The sequence below is a fragment of the Ctenocephalides felis genome, unplaced genomic scaffold, assembly GCF_003426905.1.
Source record: "Ctenocephalides felis isolate EL2017-DRISC unplaced genomic scaffold, ASM342690v1 CF-g0.4_SCAFFOLD_01170, whole genome shotgun sequence".
Classification (NCBI taxonomy): Eukaryota; Metazoa; Arthropoda; class Insecta; order Siphonaptera; family Pulicidae; genus Ctenocephalides; species Ctenocephalides felis.
Window position 1 is genome coordinate 33,377,580 of NW_020537324.1, and position 18,554 is coordinate 33,396,133.

At 30.3% G+C, this 18,554-nt stretch overlaps 4 protein-coding genes across 5 annotated transcripts in view; 1 reads left to right on the forward strand and 3 right to left on the reverse strand.

The window, feature by feature from the left end:
* The first annotated feature begins 3,812 nt into the window (after nt 1-3,812).
* On the forward strand, nt 3,813-7,657 carry LOC113366222 (centromere/kinetochore protein zw10 homolog). The gene is made up of 7 exons (XM_026607794.1): nt 3,813-4,233; nt 6,088-6,250; nt 6,325-6,407; nt 6,496-6,619; nt 6,698-6,872; nt 6,938-7,031; nt 7,099-7,657. Exons 1-7 carry the CDS (start codon nt 3,919-3,921, stop codon nt 7,312-7,314), a joined length of 1,170 nt encoding a protein of 389 aa, XP_026463579.1. The 5' UTR covers nt 3,813-3,918; the 3' UTR covers nt 7,315-7,657.
* Nucleotides 7,658-7,866: 209 nt separating this feature from the next.
* Nucleotides 7,867-18,554, reverse strand: part of LOC113366224 (RNA-binding protein Rsf1-like) — a 187,348-nt gene continuing 176,660 nt past the window's right edge. Inside the window, exons 1-2 of one of the 2 annotated variants that reach the window (XM_026607796.1) lie at nt 9,470-9,556; nt 7,867-8,837 (exon numbers count right to left, since the gene is read on the reverse strand). In XM_026607796.1, coding sequence (XP_026463581.1) covers nt 8,203-8,784 — 582 coding nt within the window. In that variant the 5' untranslated portion in view covers nt 8,785-8,837; nt 9,470-9,556 and the 3' untranslated portion in view covers nt 7,867-8,202. Of the gene's footprint in view, nt 8,838-9,469; nt 9,557-18,554 lie in introns of those variants that run through there. The other variant, XM_026607797.1, reaches the window with a different exon arrangement.
* On the reverse strand, nt 11,123-15,457 carry LOC113366221 (mediator of RNA polymerase II transcription subunit 17-like). Its single transcript, XM_026607793.1, has 9 exons — nt 15,279-15,457; nt 14,947-15,211; nt 14,411-14,595; nt 13,729-13,979; nt 12,928-13,133; nt 12,627-12,862; nt 12,347-12,550; nt 11,402-11,816; nt 11,123-11,262 (listed from the first exon to the last, which is right to left on the reverse strand). The coding sequence occupies exons 1-9, from the start codon at nt 15,365-15,367 to the stop codon at nt 11,182-11,184; spliced, it is 1,932 nt and encodes a 643-aa protein (XP_026463578.1). The 5' UTR covers nt 15,368-15,457; the 3' UTR covers nt 11,123-11,181.
* Nucleotides 17,103-18,475, reverse strand: LOC113366226 (malate dehydrogenase-like). The gene is made up of 4 exons (XM_026607799.1): nt 18,344-18,475; nt 18,069-18,201; nt 17,858-17,967; nt 17,103-17,332 (listed from the first exon to the last, which is right to left on the reverse strand). Exons 1-4 carry the CDS (start codon nt 18,455-18,457, stop codon nt 17,114-17,116), a joined length of 576 nt encoding a protein of 191 aa, XP_026463584.1. The 5' UTR covers nt 18,458-18,475; the 3' UTR covers nt 17,103-17,113.

The window sequence follows — 18,554 nt, forward strand, 5'->3', positions numbered from 1 at the left end:
ATAATCAAAAAGTAATAATAAGTAAAAAATATTAAATCTTTTATTAAATAAAATCGGTCGAATGAAGTAGTAGCATATGACCCAATTGCACGGACTTGAATTGCGCAAGTCCGTACGGTTGTTAGGTAAACAACTTTGCGTCAGAGAATGTTTTGGTGAAAGACTGATGATTGCTAATGGTAATTTTTATTATAAAATACCTTGTTGAAACTTAATTTTGTTAATTGTATGGAAAAGATTTAACTAAGTATTATAATAAGATTTTTTACACTAAACATTCCAGATGCACATACTTAAATCACATTTTCAAACAACTTGAACTGGCAGGTATATAACAATTTCACTTATATTTCAACAAAACACATTTGGATTTCCTGATATCATTTTTATAATGAGCAAAATAATCACGTGGTGCGCCAATCACTTATTACTATCACTAAGAATCAAATTCATCTATTACTTAATTCTTTGTTTATTTGCCATTATAGTAGATATCAAGCTAACAACAATCAAAGATGCTTTTAGAAGGCGCGGCTACTTTCGACTAACATGCTAAAGGTAAACGAGTGGATTTCATGCGATCACGTGAGCACGTGACGTCACCAGGTGTAGGGGGACTCGAATGCTATCCCCACTAAAAACACCTGTAAGTTATGTACGTTGGAGAACATATGCGTTCAGTTACAAATTTAAATATATAACATGTATGATATGAATATATATAGACAACCCTTCGTTAACGCGGTGAGTGCGTACCGTGTAGTATGGAAACCACGCTATAAGAATTTTGGATTTAACGTACAAACGGACATAAGGTTAATTTATAGCGCGTTCTATGGAAACTGGCTATCGTGTTATTTGGGACCGCGATGTAAGAAACACAGAATTAGTACATCTATTGCACCGCGTTATATGGAAACCAACACATACAAAAGACAAGAAAAATTTTAAATGATTTTATTGAAGCGAAGAGTTCGTATAAATATATGATAAACTAATTGAAAGTGGCAAACGGACATAAGGTTAATTTATAGCGCGTTCTCTGAAACTGGCTATCGTGTTTTTGGGAACCGCGATGTAAGAAACACAGAATTAGTACTCTATTGCACATTGCACCGCGTTATATGGAAACCAACACATACAAAAGACAAGAAAAATTTTAAATGATTTATTGAAGCGAAGAGTTCGTATAAATATATGATAAACTAATTGAAAGTGGCATTTTGCCTTAATTTTCCGATAGGTGTAATAATATGGTAATGATTGACTTAATCAATAGAAACTGGGATTAGATATTAGATAAATTTTCAACTGTTTATTTCGGAAATAAAGTTTTTGCTGTAAATCTAAACATTGCGATTTTCAATTGATATCTTTCAAACATTTTAGTATGATCTATAAGACCATGGTATCTATAGTCAAAAAAAAATCATAACTAGTGGTGTATGGTATTGTGCCTTGAAGCAAATTGCTGGAACTTCCCGTACCTTAACGAAATCGAGGAATTAATTTTTTTCAAATATATTCTTATAAATACTGTAACATTGTCTAATATTTATAAGAATATAAACTGAATTACAACGTTAAAATTATTTATTAAAGTATATAAGTTAGTTTTTAGAACTTTAGCCAGAAATAAATTAAAATCTGAATTATTTTCGATATATAAATTTTTTTTTTTCCAAAATCAATTGTTTCGTCAATCCAAGCAGGAAGTTTTTTTGAATCATTCAAATCAGATGCTTAGTTTTCTCAAAAACTGCATTTTCTTTTACATTTAGCTCTTTATCTTCGAAATGGCTAAACCAGCTTTTGCCAAAAACGAATCATCACTTCTCCCAATTATTACAAATTGAATGCTTTTTTGGATCATTCAAATCGGATACTCCGTCCTCTCAAAAACTCGATTTATATTTTCTGCACTTTTTGCTCCGTATCTCTGTAACGGCTAGACCTTCCTTTGCCAAAAACTAATCGAGCACATCTCCCTATCCCCGATAGGAATCGAATATTTTTTTAACAAAAAATCAGACACACTAAGCACACACCATATCCATTAATTCTGGGGTATGTCATCATGTTCAGAAACTCTAAAACGTGAAGATATGCAAACATTTCTTTTTTGATTTTTTGCCCATTCTATAACCGACCCTACGAGAAGTTAAAATCGTCAAATTTTTTTTTTTCAACAGTTAATTACAAGGAATTGTTTCAAAAACTAATCAGGTCAATTTCCATTCTAAAAATCATACGAAAAGCGAAAATGTTTGCATTTATTTCACGTTTTGAAGTGTCTGAACATATTTTGGCATATCTCAGAAAAATGGATGTGTGTATGTGTGTGTGTTTTGTATGTTCACGTTTTCGGGCGCACAAATCACCGATTTAAATGGTTCAAAAAACATTCGATTCCTATTGATAGGGAGATGTGCTGATTAGTTTTTGGCAAGGCAGGTCCAGCCGTTAAGGTGATACAGAGCCAGAGTGCAGAAAATAGAAATCGAGTTTTTGAGATAACGGAGCATCCGATTTGAATGATCTGAAAACATTCAATTCGTAATGATGGGGAGAAGGGTGATTAGTTTTTGGCAAAGGCAAGTATTAGACAATGTTACAGTACAATATTTATTATAATCTATTTGAAAACACTTAACATTTCTCAAACATTTCGTGAGGGAACGGGAAGTTCCAGCATTTTGCCTAAAGGCACAATGCCATACACCACATAGAACGAACCTTTCAGTTTTTTAAATTTTCAAATAGTTTATCTGCTGTTATGTTTGCTAACCTGTCGATCAAATTCACGAACCGTTGATCAGTTATTGTCAACTCAGCTGTCAACTGTCAAGAGTAGAGTTAAGTACAATTCAATGTAAAATAAATATTGCTCATTTGAACAGCATATGAGTTTATTAGTGCAAAGTTATTGTTCATATATTATTTTAAAAAATGAGTTTTTTATCAGAAGTCCTCACATCTGCAGAAGTTGCAGCTTCAACTCATAACACAGAGGTTAAGAAGCGACTGAAAGAAGAGATTTCTAACATCGAAGTAGAAGTGAAAAAATATATGCAAGATAAATATTTGCAAAAGGCTTCAAATAAGTTAAATTATAATATTTATTTAAACAAAATAAATGCATGCGAAATTGATATAACTTCGTTAATTGATAATTCTGCGCCAGATACTAAATATAAGATTGGAGAATGCACTAGTCAATTGAAAACATATCAAAATGAACTCAAAGAGGCATTAATTACACTTCAAACTGTATCTGCACTTATAACAATTGATAAATCCTTCAAAGATATAAGGCTATATATGAAGAAAAAACAGTATGCTGAGGCTTCTTCAGCTCTGATACAAATTGATGAATTAATGAGTAGAGAGGATCTCCACCTACATAATTTAGATCTTTTTACGGACATGAATAGTGCTTATAGAAATAAATACTTATGTTTCATTGAAGAAATAGGAAATGTATGGTGTGAAAATTTACAATGTTCAGAACAGAAAGCACTTAATCTACAAATTGTTGAACTCGCTATTAAAAAGAACTCAGCATCATGTGAAATGATTCATGAGCTCTTGAAAATATTTGTTAAGCATAATTATAAAAATCTTATTTCCGATTTATCCAAATTTTTCATGAAGAACATTTTAAGTCCTATTATAAGATACAATGTTACAATAACTTTGAAAGAAGAAGATGATGAAAAGAAACATGTGTTGCATTTAGAATTTGATTCAAGTTCAACATCAACTCCTACATATTCTGAAGTATTTTCAAAAGTTCAAATAGCCTTCTCTTTCATAGAATGCTATAATATATACTTTACTGATGATCAATGTTTTTTAAGTGAAATCGCTTCTCTGATAAAAAAAGAATTCACCGAATGTTTGGTGAAAGATTGTTTAATGAAAACAATTCAATCAACATCATCAAATGTAGATTCAAACTTTCAAGAAGAAATTAGGGAGTTTCAAGAAGCTTTATGTGCCTATGGATTTTATAATGAAGCAGATACAGCTATTTTAGATTTTGCAAAAGATATCCATGTACATTATGCCAATAAAGAATGCCAGCAATTATTAAAAAAATCAAGAGAAATTATGAAAAAAGATATTCATGATGCAATAGATGTTAATCCGGATGAAACATTCGATCATGGAGACCAATCAAGTGCACCACCTTTATCTGTTCCAAAGATGAAAATTTCTTCAAATATTATGGTAATGATATAAATCTATAGTTTTTTGTAAAGAATTTAATATAATAATAAGTAAACCATATTATTTAGAGCAATAATACATCAAATAAAAATGAAAGATATTAATAAAATTTTAATTATATCTATACTTTTCAACATATGATCCTAATCATCTTTGCAATTAAAGTTACTAGAGTTCAAATGTAAATCTTTTCTTAATTTTATATGTTTTTTATATTATTTATAGTTACCTATATTGATTTATAGTGTAGTTATATTGTATTGTTTTATTTTTCATTCATAGTACTGCTGAAGATGATATAAGGCCATATGTTGAAATAATTCAATATAAACTTTAATTATAAATTTATAAATGGCTTCTGTTTTTATTGATGTTAGCACTGAAGAATTTGATTTATATATATGCTAAATATGAATAATACAACACTCAGATTTTTAACACACACTTTACTTGTTAATTACAGACGTTTCGAGACCATGGTATGCCTCATCTTCATTGTAATTTCAAAACTGTTTTTATATACTTCAACATTCTTTAATATTTAATTTGAATTACATTTAATTTTTGAAAATACAAAAATAAAACAACTATCACTTGCAGAGCTTGACACAGTACTAAAACATGTGTATCATACAGAAATATTTTAAACAAATCTTAGGTGTCTCTTCATCTTGATACTTAAGATTTGTTTAAAATATTTGTGTATGTTTCACATGTTTTAGTACTGTCAAGCTCTGCAAGTGATAGTTGGTTCTTTTTGTATTTTCAAAAATTAAACAAAATATTAAATAAGGTATCAGTATATAATTTTTACTGTTTTGAAATTACACTGAAGATAAGGCATACCATGGTCTCGAAACGTCTGTATTATTAACCACTTTAAAGTGTGTGTAAAAATCTGAGTATCGTGTTATAATATATATATATATATATATATATAACATATAGTATATATATATATATATAACATATATATATATATATATATATATATATATACTATTGATAACAAACTAAAAAAAAATGTTATTACACATTTATACAATTATTTCATCATAAACTTGAAAGAATTTACTTTTTATCTTAATGACACTCAACAAACACACGAAACACACTAAAAACTATGGTTGCAAATACATCTTTACTCAACCGAGTAATACTATATAAAAATCAAAATTTCCTGTTCATTTTCTTAGCAGATTTTAAATTAATATTTATACTGACAAGATTACTAATGATGAAAACATTTAAACTACTACAGGTAATAGTACTATAAAAGAAATAATTGGAAATAATTGGAAATTTTTATCTTTTTAAAAGAAAGATGCATTTTCTCTTTGTATTTTTGATGTTTGTTGAGTGTTATTAAGATAAAAAGTTATTTTTTTTAATTTTATGATAATAAAATAAGTGCAACATAAAAAATATTTATTTGTAATCAACAGCTCCTAAAGAAGGGGATATCCCCCATATGCCCAAAACATTAAATAAAATCATTGAATTTAAAGCCTCCAATAATAAAATGATAGATAGTATAATAAATGCAAATGATAAATGTATTTCTGTGATTATGTGACTTTGAATCAAGGCAAAAATAATCATTGATAATAACTACATCTTATACTTTTTAAATTTCATTTAATCTAAAATTTTCATTGGTAGAAGTCTTCATACAACTTTAATAACCATTTTAAACAAAGGTTTCTTATTAACTTGCTTGAAATAGTATTACTTAGTTAATGCAATTTTTAATTAAAACAAAAATTTTTTGAAATTATTAATGAATATCAATGATGAAAATCCAATAAAAAATCAACAAATAATGATCTAAAGATATTATTTTTACCTGTACAGGAACTTCAAGAACTCATACTTGATATTTTACAAGAATGTGGCAAAGCAGAATCCGCTATGTTGAGGCAACGGTTACTGTGCACCGCATGCAATGTTATAAGACTTTATCAAAGTATCGTCCTAGTTCACCATAACAACTTGATAAATATTCCTAAACAATCTGGTAAATATGGTTCATAAATAACAATCACCTAAAATTATTCAATATTATTCACATAAAATCTTTGTTATTATTAGCATTATTCCACAACAACTGCATGTATTTAGCAAATTGGTTGCTAACCATTTCAATACAAATGCAGTCATACAATATAACAAAGGTAAAACTAATTCTATGACACTATAATTATTCTGTTGAAACTCAAAATAATCAACTCCTAATTAACTAATCAACTTCTCAATGAACAGGAAGAAATTGGAATTACATTATATTCAGATCAAATTTCATCGTTGCGATTGCTAGGAACAAAGTATTTGAATCAACAGATGAAACAACAAAAAAACATTATGATAAATACCTTAAGAGATTCAGGTAAGCAAAACACAATTTTGGAACACATATTTTGTATTACTTTATGCATACACTGTATTACATTAACTGAACTTACAGATTTAAATTTATTAAGTCAAGTTACAAAACTAAGTAAAACCAATGAGGCTGTGAGCAAGTGCATTGAACAAATAAATGATTTAGAATCCCACTGGTTTCAAGTGTTACCAGACAATGTTTTTGCCAGGTGTATTGCACTTCTTTACAATGTTTTGTTAGGTGAACTTATCCAAAGGTAAAACACTACTAATGTAAAATATTAACAATGGAATAATATTAATTATTATTGTCACTTTCAAGAGTTTGCAGTGCAGAAGACATATCAGCAGCAGTAGCTGCAGATTTGGTCAAGTATTTTGATGATGTACAAAAAAATGCTTTATGCATGTTTAAGGTAACATTTATTATTAATAATAATGAATCCCATAGACAAAATTTTTGAGTTAAATTTTTTACAACAGAAACATACTGATGTCATGTCTAGAGTTCAATTGTGGCAGAAGTTCCAGGAATTGAAAAATGTTCTCAAAGGGAATTTAGAAAGTATAGAAAGTCAATGGGCGAATGGCAAAGGACTTTTAGCCACAGTATTTGAAAAGCAAGAAATCAAACATTTAATAAGAGCACTATTTCAAAATACTGATCGTCGAGCTGAGCTGTTAATGAAACTTAAATAACTAAATTTCAAGATCACTTTCGATCTATCTCTTAACTGCTGAAATAAATTCAACTATACAATAAATAACATAACATTAGTTTGGATATTTTTGTATTTATAACATAATACTAAGTAAAAAATAAACATTAATCAAATTTATTCACGAGTTTTACTTAAGTCTTAATTTATTATAATCTTAAAAACCTTAAGATAAAATTTTTGTGATATAATTACATAAGAGTAAAATGTTGATGTATTTACAATTTATTATGTATCAATAGTTCTTGTCCTGTGCGATCTTAGAATTGACTGATGACATTTATATCATGAATGACGAAGTTAGTGATTCGATGCGATGCGTAGTAACTGCAAGGGAGTCAATTCTTTTATAAAGAGCAAAAGCATAATAGAGATACACCATTAACTAACTGAAGTCATTATTTATTAATATAATTGATACTTTGATATTTATTATTTCAAAATTGATACTTTCTATTTCAATACTGATAATGTGAGTAAAAGTACCTTATGAAGCTGGTAGGTATCAGTTCGGGATATTGCTTATCATATGAAGATTTGCAGATTTCCCACAATTAGTCTCGCCATCAAGGTAGGTTTGGTAGTACATTGTGCCAGGTGATCCACAGCATTTTACAGCAGTGATTTTATGATAATGCAACAGAGTGGAATAATGATTCACATAGAAATATATGTCATACTAAGAGATTCCCAAAAGCAAATTTCATGAACTATTGAACACATCTATTATCACCCCAATTATAAATAAAGTCTTTTCATTTGTTTGATTTAAAATGTATGTCAAATTATAAAAATATGGGTGGTATACATATAAAAAATGACTCCCACAAAAATAAAAAAGAATTATTTAATATTTAAAACTATACTACTAATATCTTCTCCCACCGCTAACTGGTGATCGTGATCTGTACCTTGAACCCCCGTCCCTACCGCCCCCGTATGAATCGTAACTACCATTTCCAAAGTTTTCGCGATTGCCATCACGGCTGCCATAGCTGTCGCGACTTCCATAACCACCGCGCCCGCCGCCATAAGAGTCGCGATCGAAACCGCCGCGTCCTCGCCCCCGACCTCTAAAACCGCCGCCCCTGGAACCACTTTCGTAGTTGCCTCTAAAGCCGCCACCCCGGCTACCGCGGAAACCACCGCCCCTGCTTCCTCGGAAACCGCCACCGCCGCCACCCCTAGGACCACGGCCGCGACCCCGCGATATTTCTACGCGCAACTTTGAACCTAACACTTCTGTACCATTCAAATTATCACAGGCTGTTTCGGCTTCGTCCTTGCTGGCAAATTCGATGAAAGCGAAACCTGGCGGATTGAAGGCGACCCAAACGTTATTGAGCTTTCCAAACTTCTCGAACTCGCCTTCCAGATCTTCCTTTTTGATGCTGTCGGACAGGCCGCCGACGTATACGCGAGTTCCCTTTGAGTAATCTCCGTCACCCATGATGATAGAAGTTCGAGATAGAAGCGATGTAGTCGTCGAAGCGCCGTAGATTACTGTGAAGTAATTATAACGGGATTGTCGATCGTAGCGATGATAATTAAGAGCCTAAACAAGCCGGTACAGGCGATATAAGGCGCTGCGATGTTTTATATAAAATACTACGAAGTGATCCGGACATACACAATATATATATTACGACATAATTATATCAATTGCTATGTTCGGAGAGGATCATGCACTATTATCAGGAAATCGAATGAATAATATACGAAGTATTAAATATAGATTTATTCGTCGATCATAAAGCAAATGCGATCCAGATGATAATTTAGACAACACGAATACAATGCGTAGTTGCCGTGTTTTAAGTAGAAGTCCAGACGCCATTTTCAACCGGGATTTAAAGCAAAACAAATCAAACAGAAACGCCGCAGTTTTAACGCAGAACAATTTTTCTGTTTGATATTTGTTGAATAATATTCGTTGCAAAAGCGATGAGAGCTAGTAGATTTATATCACAAGAAAATAGGTGCATAGTCGTGTAATGGCGGACAAAATGGCGTCGAAGATAATCGAGTGAGGCACTTGCTTTTTATCTACGATAAAAATTAAACGAAGCAACAATTATAATAGTAAATGATGACTTGAGTACGCCGAGGTGTATCTCTTATCAGCTTTTATTTACCGTACAGCGATGCGTCGATATTTCTTAGTACTCAGAATCACTAACGAACGTCACAAAACTACTAAAACTTATACAGACGAGAAGACGAATGAACGCGGAAGATGATGCGCTAGCTTATATAACCTCGGTTTGGTGCGAAGTTCAAAGGGGTTCACATGACTGACTGAACGCATACAGTTTTGTTCCATTTATGCATCTGTAAGTTGGTATGTGTGTGCCAAGCCATCTTGCAAGCCCGCTAAACGCCATTTATTGATTTTAGTAATGTTTATTATAGTTATATTAAAACTACGTTATTTATATCAAATCCTGAAATTACATATTATACTAATTGAGATTATTTATGAAAATGAAATATAGAGAATCATCTAACTCCTTCATTGTCTGTGCACTGAAGAGCTTATCATCTCATAAATAAAAACTCTACACATCATTGAAAATAAAATTATATTTAGGCTATTAGAGTACATTGAATCGATATGTAGAGCATTGCATTACGAATGAACGGTTCTAAATCCTTGCATTGTAGAAAACTGCTGAGATATTACTATATAATATATTAAGTAAATTGGAACTTTTATATATGAAACTGCTATTCTCTATTAAAGCAAATTTAAATGTAATGCACATATTCAAATAACCGAAAATTTAGAATTATATTGATAAATAATATATATCTAATTAAATTAAATTTAAACATATAAATTTCTAAAAACAATAAAATAAAAGGGCTGATAAACATGTCTATTTTGTCAAATATTCCACAAGATATACAAAATTACTTTACAAACTTTAATCAAATATTTTCTTAAAATATTATTCTTTCTTACCTGTTAACTTTAATTTATATGGCAATTTTATATTGTAGCATATGGATATATGATGAAATTGTGTAAGTATTTATGTAAACAATTGTTTAAGTTTAAGGGATATCATACTGTATATAGATTATTTATATGTTGCACTAAAGACAATTTAATGTATGCTCTAGTAATTATTGCATAAAAATAATTACTAAAAGCAGATTTATTATCAAACATAAATTGTTTAATCTTACACAATCATAAGCCATATAATGAAGCTCAATCAAAGATATTTTAGCATTTTTGTGTACAATTATATAGATATATACATAAAATATTTTTTACCCAGCAATTTTTATTTCAAAACCAAAAAGCAGTTTTATGGATTAATCAATTTCTTTCATCTAGCTCACTAGATTTTGAATTAATCAAATGGCAAACCTTTTGAACAAGCTTTATTTTCATCTAAACAAAATCTGTATCTTTCTTTTAAATTGATTGATATTTTCAGATTCTAGACTACAGCTATTAATTCATAATAATCGAACTCAACTGTTGCTTATGCATAGAAAAAATCAGGGAAAATGGTATATTACAGAAGAAATACAACATGGTAGATTTGATCCTTTCATACATAATGTTCATAGATTTAGTATTATTTACTTCGATTAATTATTCATTATTTTTAGACAATCATTCAGATATATACAATATTTCATACCACCATATATACATATTTTGTCTTAATGAATTTAAATATATAACTAAAAGCGTACTAAGTACTTACCACAAAGCAACTGCATACTTTCACAAACTGTGTAATAATGCAGTGAATAAAGAACAAAAGAGACTTGTTATATAAAAGATGTATATTCAATATGTAGATAAATATTTAATTTCTATATTGTATTAGGAGGAGCTAGTTAAACTTGCCATTAGCAACTCCATTTTATTTAAAAAGTTTTTACCTTCCATTTTTTCAATTCGAACCTGAAAACAATTATAAACAGTTAACTCTCAGAGCACAAGATTACCGGCTAATTAAATAATAGATAATATTCTCTATTTAAATTATATATCAATGTAGCAGATTTTCTTTTGTGTAAGTACTACAACTGACTTCAATTACCTCTTTATATTGACTGCCAAGATTTTCCCACTTTCTTTCCTGAACCAGTTGACCTGGGAAAAAGTCTTTTCTTGGACTTTGAGATATATAAACTTGCATTCCATTTTGCGGTTCACATCTAACTGCTATAGCACGATCTCCCATAGGCGATGCTAGAATGCAGCTGGCAGCATTTCCTAAAGGCTCTACTGGTCCAATTCCTAAATGACTGCTTGTTGCCAAATGCTGCCAGCCCATACATCTGGCTACAGCTTGAAGTGCTAATATTTGGTGTTGATATATTTGGCAGAAAATGAGATCTCTCAATTCTTGCGGTTCATATGACATATGCATTACTCTTCCATCTCTGCATATACATTTTAGTGATTTTTCTCCAACATGAACCACAAGTGAAGTTCGGCACACAGTATCATACCTATAAATGTAATGTGACCATTTGAATAATTATTAATTTTTTTTTAAATTCTCTCTTTATTAATATTTTTTTACTTTCTTTTTAATTTAGTAATATCTCAAACACATTTTCAAAATTTTGTAGACAAGCTTGGGGATATTTATTTAAAGATACTTCTTGTTACTTCAACTTTATAAATTTGTTTAACTTCAGCTTTAATTTATTCTCAAAGTTTACTTATCTATATAATATAGTTAACTTATCTACAAACTAAGTATACCTTCACTCTTGCTACTTCAACTTTAGCCTTTTTTTTAATTATATCTGGTTTACTCTCAAATGTAACATGTAAAGTCATACAATCAATTTACTAGAAGATTAATGAATAAAATATGTAGCATATGATAATGAGAGAAAAAAAAATAAAAAGAGAAAAAAGTATTGTATTAATAAAATGATATACAAATTCTAGAAATAGTTCTTTTTACAATTTTTGGGGTAGAAGAGCATGTTAATATTAAATCTTTTAATTAAAAACAAAGTTTACATACCCATGAGTCATAATATTAATCTTGACACAACTTTGTGTTGGGCTATTCAAAGCATTCCAATGAGAAACTATTAATGGATCTTTGACTTCCTTAGCTATTGTATCCAAAACATATTCTGTACGCATTCTCATAAAAAAGTGTTGTGCTTGTTGAATAATTTGTTCTAATAAGGTCTGACTTTTTGTCATTTCTAGAAGTTCATATCTGCAAAAATGTTAGTATTTTTTATCTAATAGAAGGTTTGGTAAAAATTAAACAGCATATCAAATTTAATCAAAACCTGTCTGCTGCTGTAGGTCCTGCTAAACTTCTTTTCCTGCTTGGCCCTAATGGTCCACTGCTTGGATGAGGAAATGGATGATGTGTATTTTTATGATGTACTTCCCTCAATAATTGATGTAATGAATGTTCTAATACATGATCATGTTCAGTCTTTTGCTGTGCTGGATTTCCAGAACCTGTTCCCCCTCCTGTTGAATGGCATAGACCAATAATAAGTTGAATTCCAGGAAGAACCTAAAATAAATAAAAACATGATTAAAAATGATAAATAATTCTTAGTTTCTTAGGTATATTCTTACAGTTGCCATAATTTGATTTCCGACTACCATGTGAGGAACTGGTGCCCTCAATTGCACAGCTTCCCGAGCTAATTGACTAAAGAGCTCTTTACAAAACAATACATTTTGAGCAGCTTCTAATCGCTGTTGCCAATGCAAGTCGGGCTGTGTGGCTACTGGACCAGGGTTCAGGAGACTTATGGTTGCCGAGCATAAATCTTCTTGATCTATAAAAATAGTTAGATTGATCTGTTTGTTTCTTTATACACAGATGTGTTACATAGATTTTATGAGTTAAAGAACATACTTTATTTTAAAGATCAATCAAAGAGCAAAGTGCAATTTTAAATTAGAAATATATATATTTTAGTAAGAATCACAGCCAATTCTTTGAGTGAAAAAATACATACATGTTATTACACCACATATGTTTCATAGTAAGAGTTAAAAAAAAAACAAAAACAAAAAACAACATTTTACAGCAAACTCACATTACTTTATGATTAAAATTGTGACAAATTTATTTTTAATTTTTTTAATTCTATTCCTGTTCATTTTGCCTACTTTGAGTAAGGCACTGAATGATATTATATTTTTATGTAGATATTTTGATTTTTCTGGATTCTGTTTTAAAGAATTTTATTATTTGCATTACGATTAAATATTTATTTCATATATATTTAATATTTACAAAATATTTTTGCAAATAATATTTAAAGTAGTACTGATCACCATTACATGCCAAAATTAAAACATTTTGATGTGATATAAACATTATCTATCAAATGTGAACTTTTTAATACACATATTTTGTGAATTTACCTTTTTGACATAAAACTTCTATATAAGCAACACCTTGTAGCTCACTAGGGACGGTGACTCTTAATGCAGAATTATTTTTACTACTGCCACTTGAGGCGGTATCAGGGCTGTTCGTATTATTGGCAGGCTCTTCCTCTGCTTTGGTTACCTCAAACATACCAGTTTGGGTATATTTTGATCCTGCAGTTCTATAGCTCAAGTCTCCAATTATAGAATTTGAAACCTTTTTTAAACGCCAATTCTGGCGCAGCCTATAATCAGTAAAATACATTTTTTTAAATTTCAAATAACATAAAACCTTCCAACTTTTATTCTCAAGGTTTAAATAAAATAGTTAAGCATTTACTATTAATATTTTCAAAGATACTGAACAAAAACATGATTATTGTTTAGTTATCTATTCTAATTATTAAGATTTTGATATAAAAGAAGTTTTAGTAAACTTATCTCTAAGAATTGCATAGAAACAATTCAAAATAAAATGTGATCTTGTTACATTATTTCTTTTCAATTTAAGTTTTAAATGGATTGAATCATTTGGAGTTTTTTTCTTAAAATATGTTGTGACCAAAATAAAATAACAATTAGTTTTTTGCTGAGCAAACCTTTGTTAGCAAATTAGTAGTATATGTTATAAAAATAAGACATTATAAAAAGCAATCTGCAAATCTGGATAACAAACCTTAATAATTCAATATGAAAGTCAGGTGTGTTTCTGGAATTTCTTTGCACTTCACTATGACATGTTCTTAGTCGTTCAACTCCTGTAAGTAAAACTGTTCCAGCCCCAACCAATGCTTTTTTACGAGCATAAACACTGACCATTGGTTTAACATCAGCTGGTTCTTGTGGCACTGGATCCAAAACCTTTCGATAATAAGATATATGTATTTAATAAAGATTCAGATAAATAAACATAAATTTAAACATACACAAAGATAATTATTTGGAAATTAATCAATATAGTTATAAATAAGTAAAACAGTTGCATTGAAGACATTGCAATAAAGTTAATTATTATATTTTCAATAAAATGAAATTTTAAAATGAATGGCAAATGACCATTATGATACATTGCTTAGACGATCATGTTACTACAGTTTTGTTAGAATTCAAGTAACATTTAGATACTATTCTTTATCAGAATTGGACTTCAATTTGTTTACCATGACCGATGATTTTAAAACATTATTTCAAAAAAGTCAAGTACAAACTGACCATGTATTTATTGCCCTTAGCAATCGCAAGAACATCTGCCAAGACACAAACTTCTGTAAGTGCTTCTCTTAATTTATTTCTAACTGAGTCCCATGGCCAAAGACTCGATTGAAAATGAGCTGGATCTTTTACGTCTTCTTCTTTGATACCAGTTTTGCTGTCAGTATCAGTATTTTCCTTTTTGATTGGAACATCATTGTCAGGTTGTTTACTAAAATCTATTCGTTGGGCGAAACGAGCAAGATTCTCCGATAATGAAAGAGGACTAAACAATAAAAAAATATTAGAAATATAGATTAAGAGCTAATACTGATGTATAAAAATTTACTAACGGTTGGTAAATTTCTTGTCCATCGAAGGTAATTTCTTGAATTTGATTCTCAATTGGCGCTTCGATAGAAATATTTACTGAAGACGCCATATTAAAATGTATTTTGTATAAGTTTATTAGCTTAAAACCATTTTCTACAATCTCGAATTAAAATTCAACAAACAAACATCTTGCATTAAAGATCTGAAAACGCAACTGTCAAAATGTCAAACGAATGCGCTTCCATAGACTAGTTAAAACACAATCCTAGACATGACACATAGCTTATACATACTCTTATTTTATCTATGCTTTTGGTTTATTATAAATTTTATTTTCATATTTGTTTGTTTGTTGTTTTTATATTTTATGTATTATTATGTTATCTGGGACATAACATAAAAAAGTATTAATCATTTAGTTAGCAGTTGACCCTACTTCTTAGACAATATAATAATTTTACTCAGAAGATTTTACTCTATAAGGTCTGTCACTTGATACGCTTTAGGCGCTCATGGCGAGTAATGGCAAAACATACTGCGAAACATTTTTTATTTGCTTTTATTAGTTAATTTAAAAAGTTAGCAGCAGCGTGTTTACTTACGATTACGAAATATTTATCTTTTCGTATATATTCAGATAATGTCCATGCTAGATAATATTTAGTATATTATGTATCTACAGTGGTTTCCAACCTTTTGGTACTTTATTTTAGCATGCCACCACTCATAGAAAAGAAGAGTAAATGTCCTCTCTAGCCATAGTTGAGCCCTCCCAAAGTTTCTTACAATCTAATTATGGCATCGTGCCAAGGCAAATTGCTGGTACTTCCCGTACCAAAAAAAATTTTTTTTTAACTTTGAACAAATAAATTTTTGAGAAATTTTAAATTTTGAAAGAAATTGAATTTTTGGAAAAAAAACTTTTGGGAAAAAAATTTTTTTTTTCTTTTGGTATATTTTGGAAATTTTGAACTATTTTCAAAGCAATCGCTTTGCTTTGAAAAAACAAAGCATAGAGACAAAATATCGAAACGCGTAAGCGTCGCCGATGTTACGGAGCCCATAGAAATGTCTACAAAATTGATACGCATTTTTAAAATTTCCATAAAATATCTGATAATTTGATGTGCATAAGTCTAATGATCATTTTCGACCGCCAAATGGCTTTTTCTTTACTTTTTTTGATAGATCTTCGAAACAGCTAGGCCTGCCTTTCCAAAAATTTAACGAAGTTACCAAATTTTTGCACTTTTTGCTCCGTATCTTTGGAACGGCTAGACCACCTTTGCCAAAAACTAATTAGCACGTCTCCTTATCAATACGATTCGAATGTTTTTTGAATTATTCAAATCGGTTGATCGGTGTTCCCAAAATCGTCGACAAAAATTTGTATATTTGTATCCGCACACACACACATACACACACGCGCACACACACATACACATATACACACACATACATCAATTTTTTCTAAGGTCACGTTTATTGCTACGAAAACCAAAAATTAATGAATAACATATATTCATACATGATAAACTTTTCAGACAATGGAAATTTGAGATACATATATAAAACACTCATTATTGAGGCCAATGTGTATCTATGTAAAGGTCGAAAATATCTTACACAAAACTCTGATCTTAATTCACATGGCTATAATTACCATGAATTTTCTCCTGTAATATACCATTTGTGAGAAAACATTTTGGATATCAACCTGCTCAGCAAGTCAGGCCCCGTAATATAGTAAGGGTAAAACACGTATGATCTAGTAAGTATTTATTGAAATAAGATGTATATTTTCAAAATTATTAAAAAATTACTGTTTCCAAATATGTGCTTAAAATATTAAAATTTATTGCTTAGCTTGCTGTTGTTCTTTAAATGGTAGAACTTGTGAGACATCAGCTTCACTTTGCTTTTCCACCATGCGTTTGATGCGTCTCATACTAACATGTTCACATGTTACGTAACTCTCACCCGTTTTTATGAGATATAATAATTCAGCTCTTGACTCATCGATCATTTTTTGTTCCTGCTGAGATAGGGTCGGAGGGGCGTATTCGACAACTCCCTAAAAGATCCCATTTATTCATAACTATATGTCAGTAGCAATTTATCTTTAGATAAGATAGAAATACTCTGAACAATTGTTTAATATGAGTCATTGAAAATATTAAAAGGCAAAATCAAAATTTGACAATCTGATTTTTAGTATGAGTATCTTATGGACAAAGGATTCTTTACTATCGAATTAAATGTCATACTGTCGAATTTCATAGCAACTTTGTCTTTTGGAAACAATTCAAATAATTCTATCACATATAAGAAAATCACAATAAAAATTACGCCAATCGCAATAAAAATGTTTTAAATCACAATTTAACGCTCCACTTTAGAATAATAAAATTTGCAGGAATTAAGTAAGATGATCTCAAGTCTCAATCTCAATCTTCGAAGTAAAGAAATAAATGCATATCTCAACTTACTTTGAATTTATATAACTAAAGAACTAAATCATATGTAAAATCTGAACATAATCAATACAAAAAAAAACTAAAAAATCAGCATCAAATGTATAAATGTTTACTATGCTTACCTTGCAATCAACATCGACTTGTGTGTTAAGGTACGGAGCAATCTTCGCTATATCCGGAATAGTTTGTCTAACAAATGCTCCATCTACGCACGTAGGCCCCACTCGAATGCCTGCATTGCAAAAATCGTCATTTTGATTCAAAACATGCATTGTTGAATTTGAATTTTCATATACTGGAAAAGGGTTGTTCTTACTGACAACAATAACTTACCTTTTACGATGTTTACGATAAATCTGGCAGCAGCAAACCCTTGAGAAAGATCTGCAGCGCCTTTGAAATTTTTCATATTACAAATTGTGTCATCTGCATCACGGATTAGTTTTGTTAAGCAATCCACTTGACCCTATGAGAATTGAGAATTCATAAATACAGCCAATTGAATTTTTTTCCACAACCAATTAATAGTTCACAACTGGTCGGATAGATATTGTGGACTTCATCAGTATTTTATTTTTTTGTATCATGTGCTTGATTCAGTTAGTTACCGGAGGAAACCTGCAGCAGCTTTGATCGCTGCTGAGAACAGGAACGGTGAGTGTTCTTCCATATCCCCCATACAGTGGTATGCTAACTTCACTAGGTTTCGCCCCTGTCACCATGCTTACAAGAGTATTGGCCCGCATAGAACTTACAGAGGTGACACCAAATATGCGACGTGGATCATACACGCAATGCTTTTTGTATACCTAAATTGAA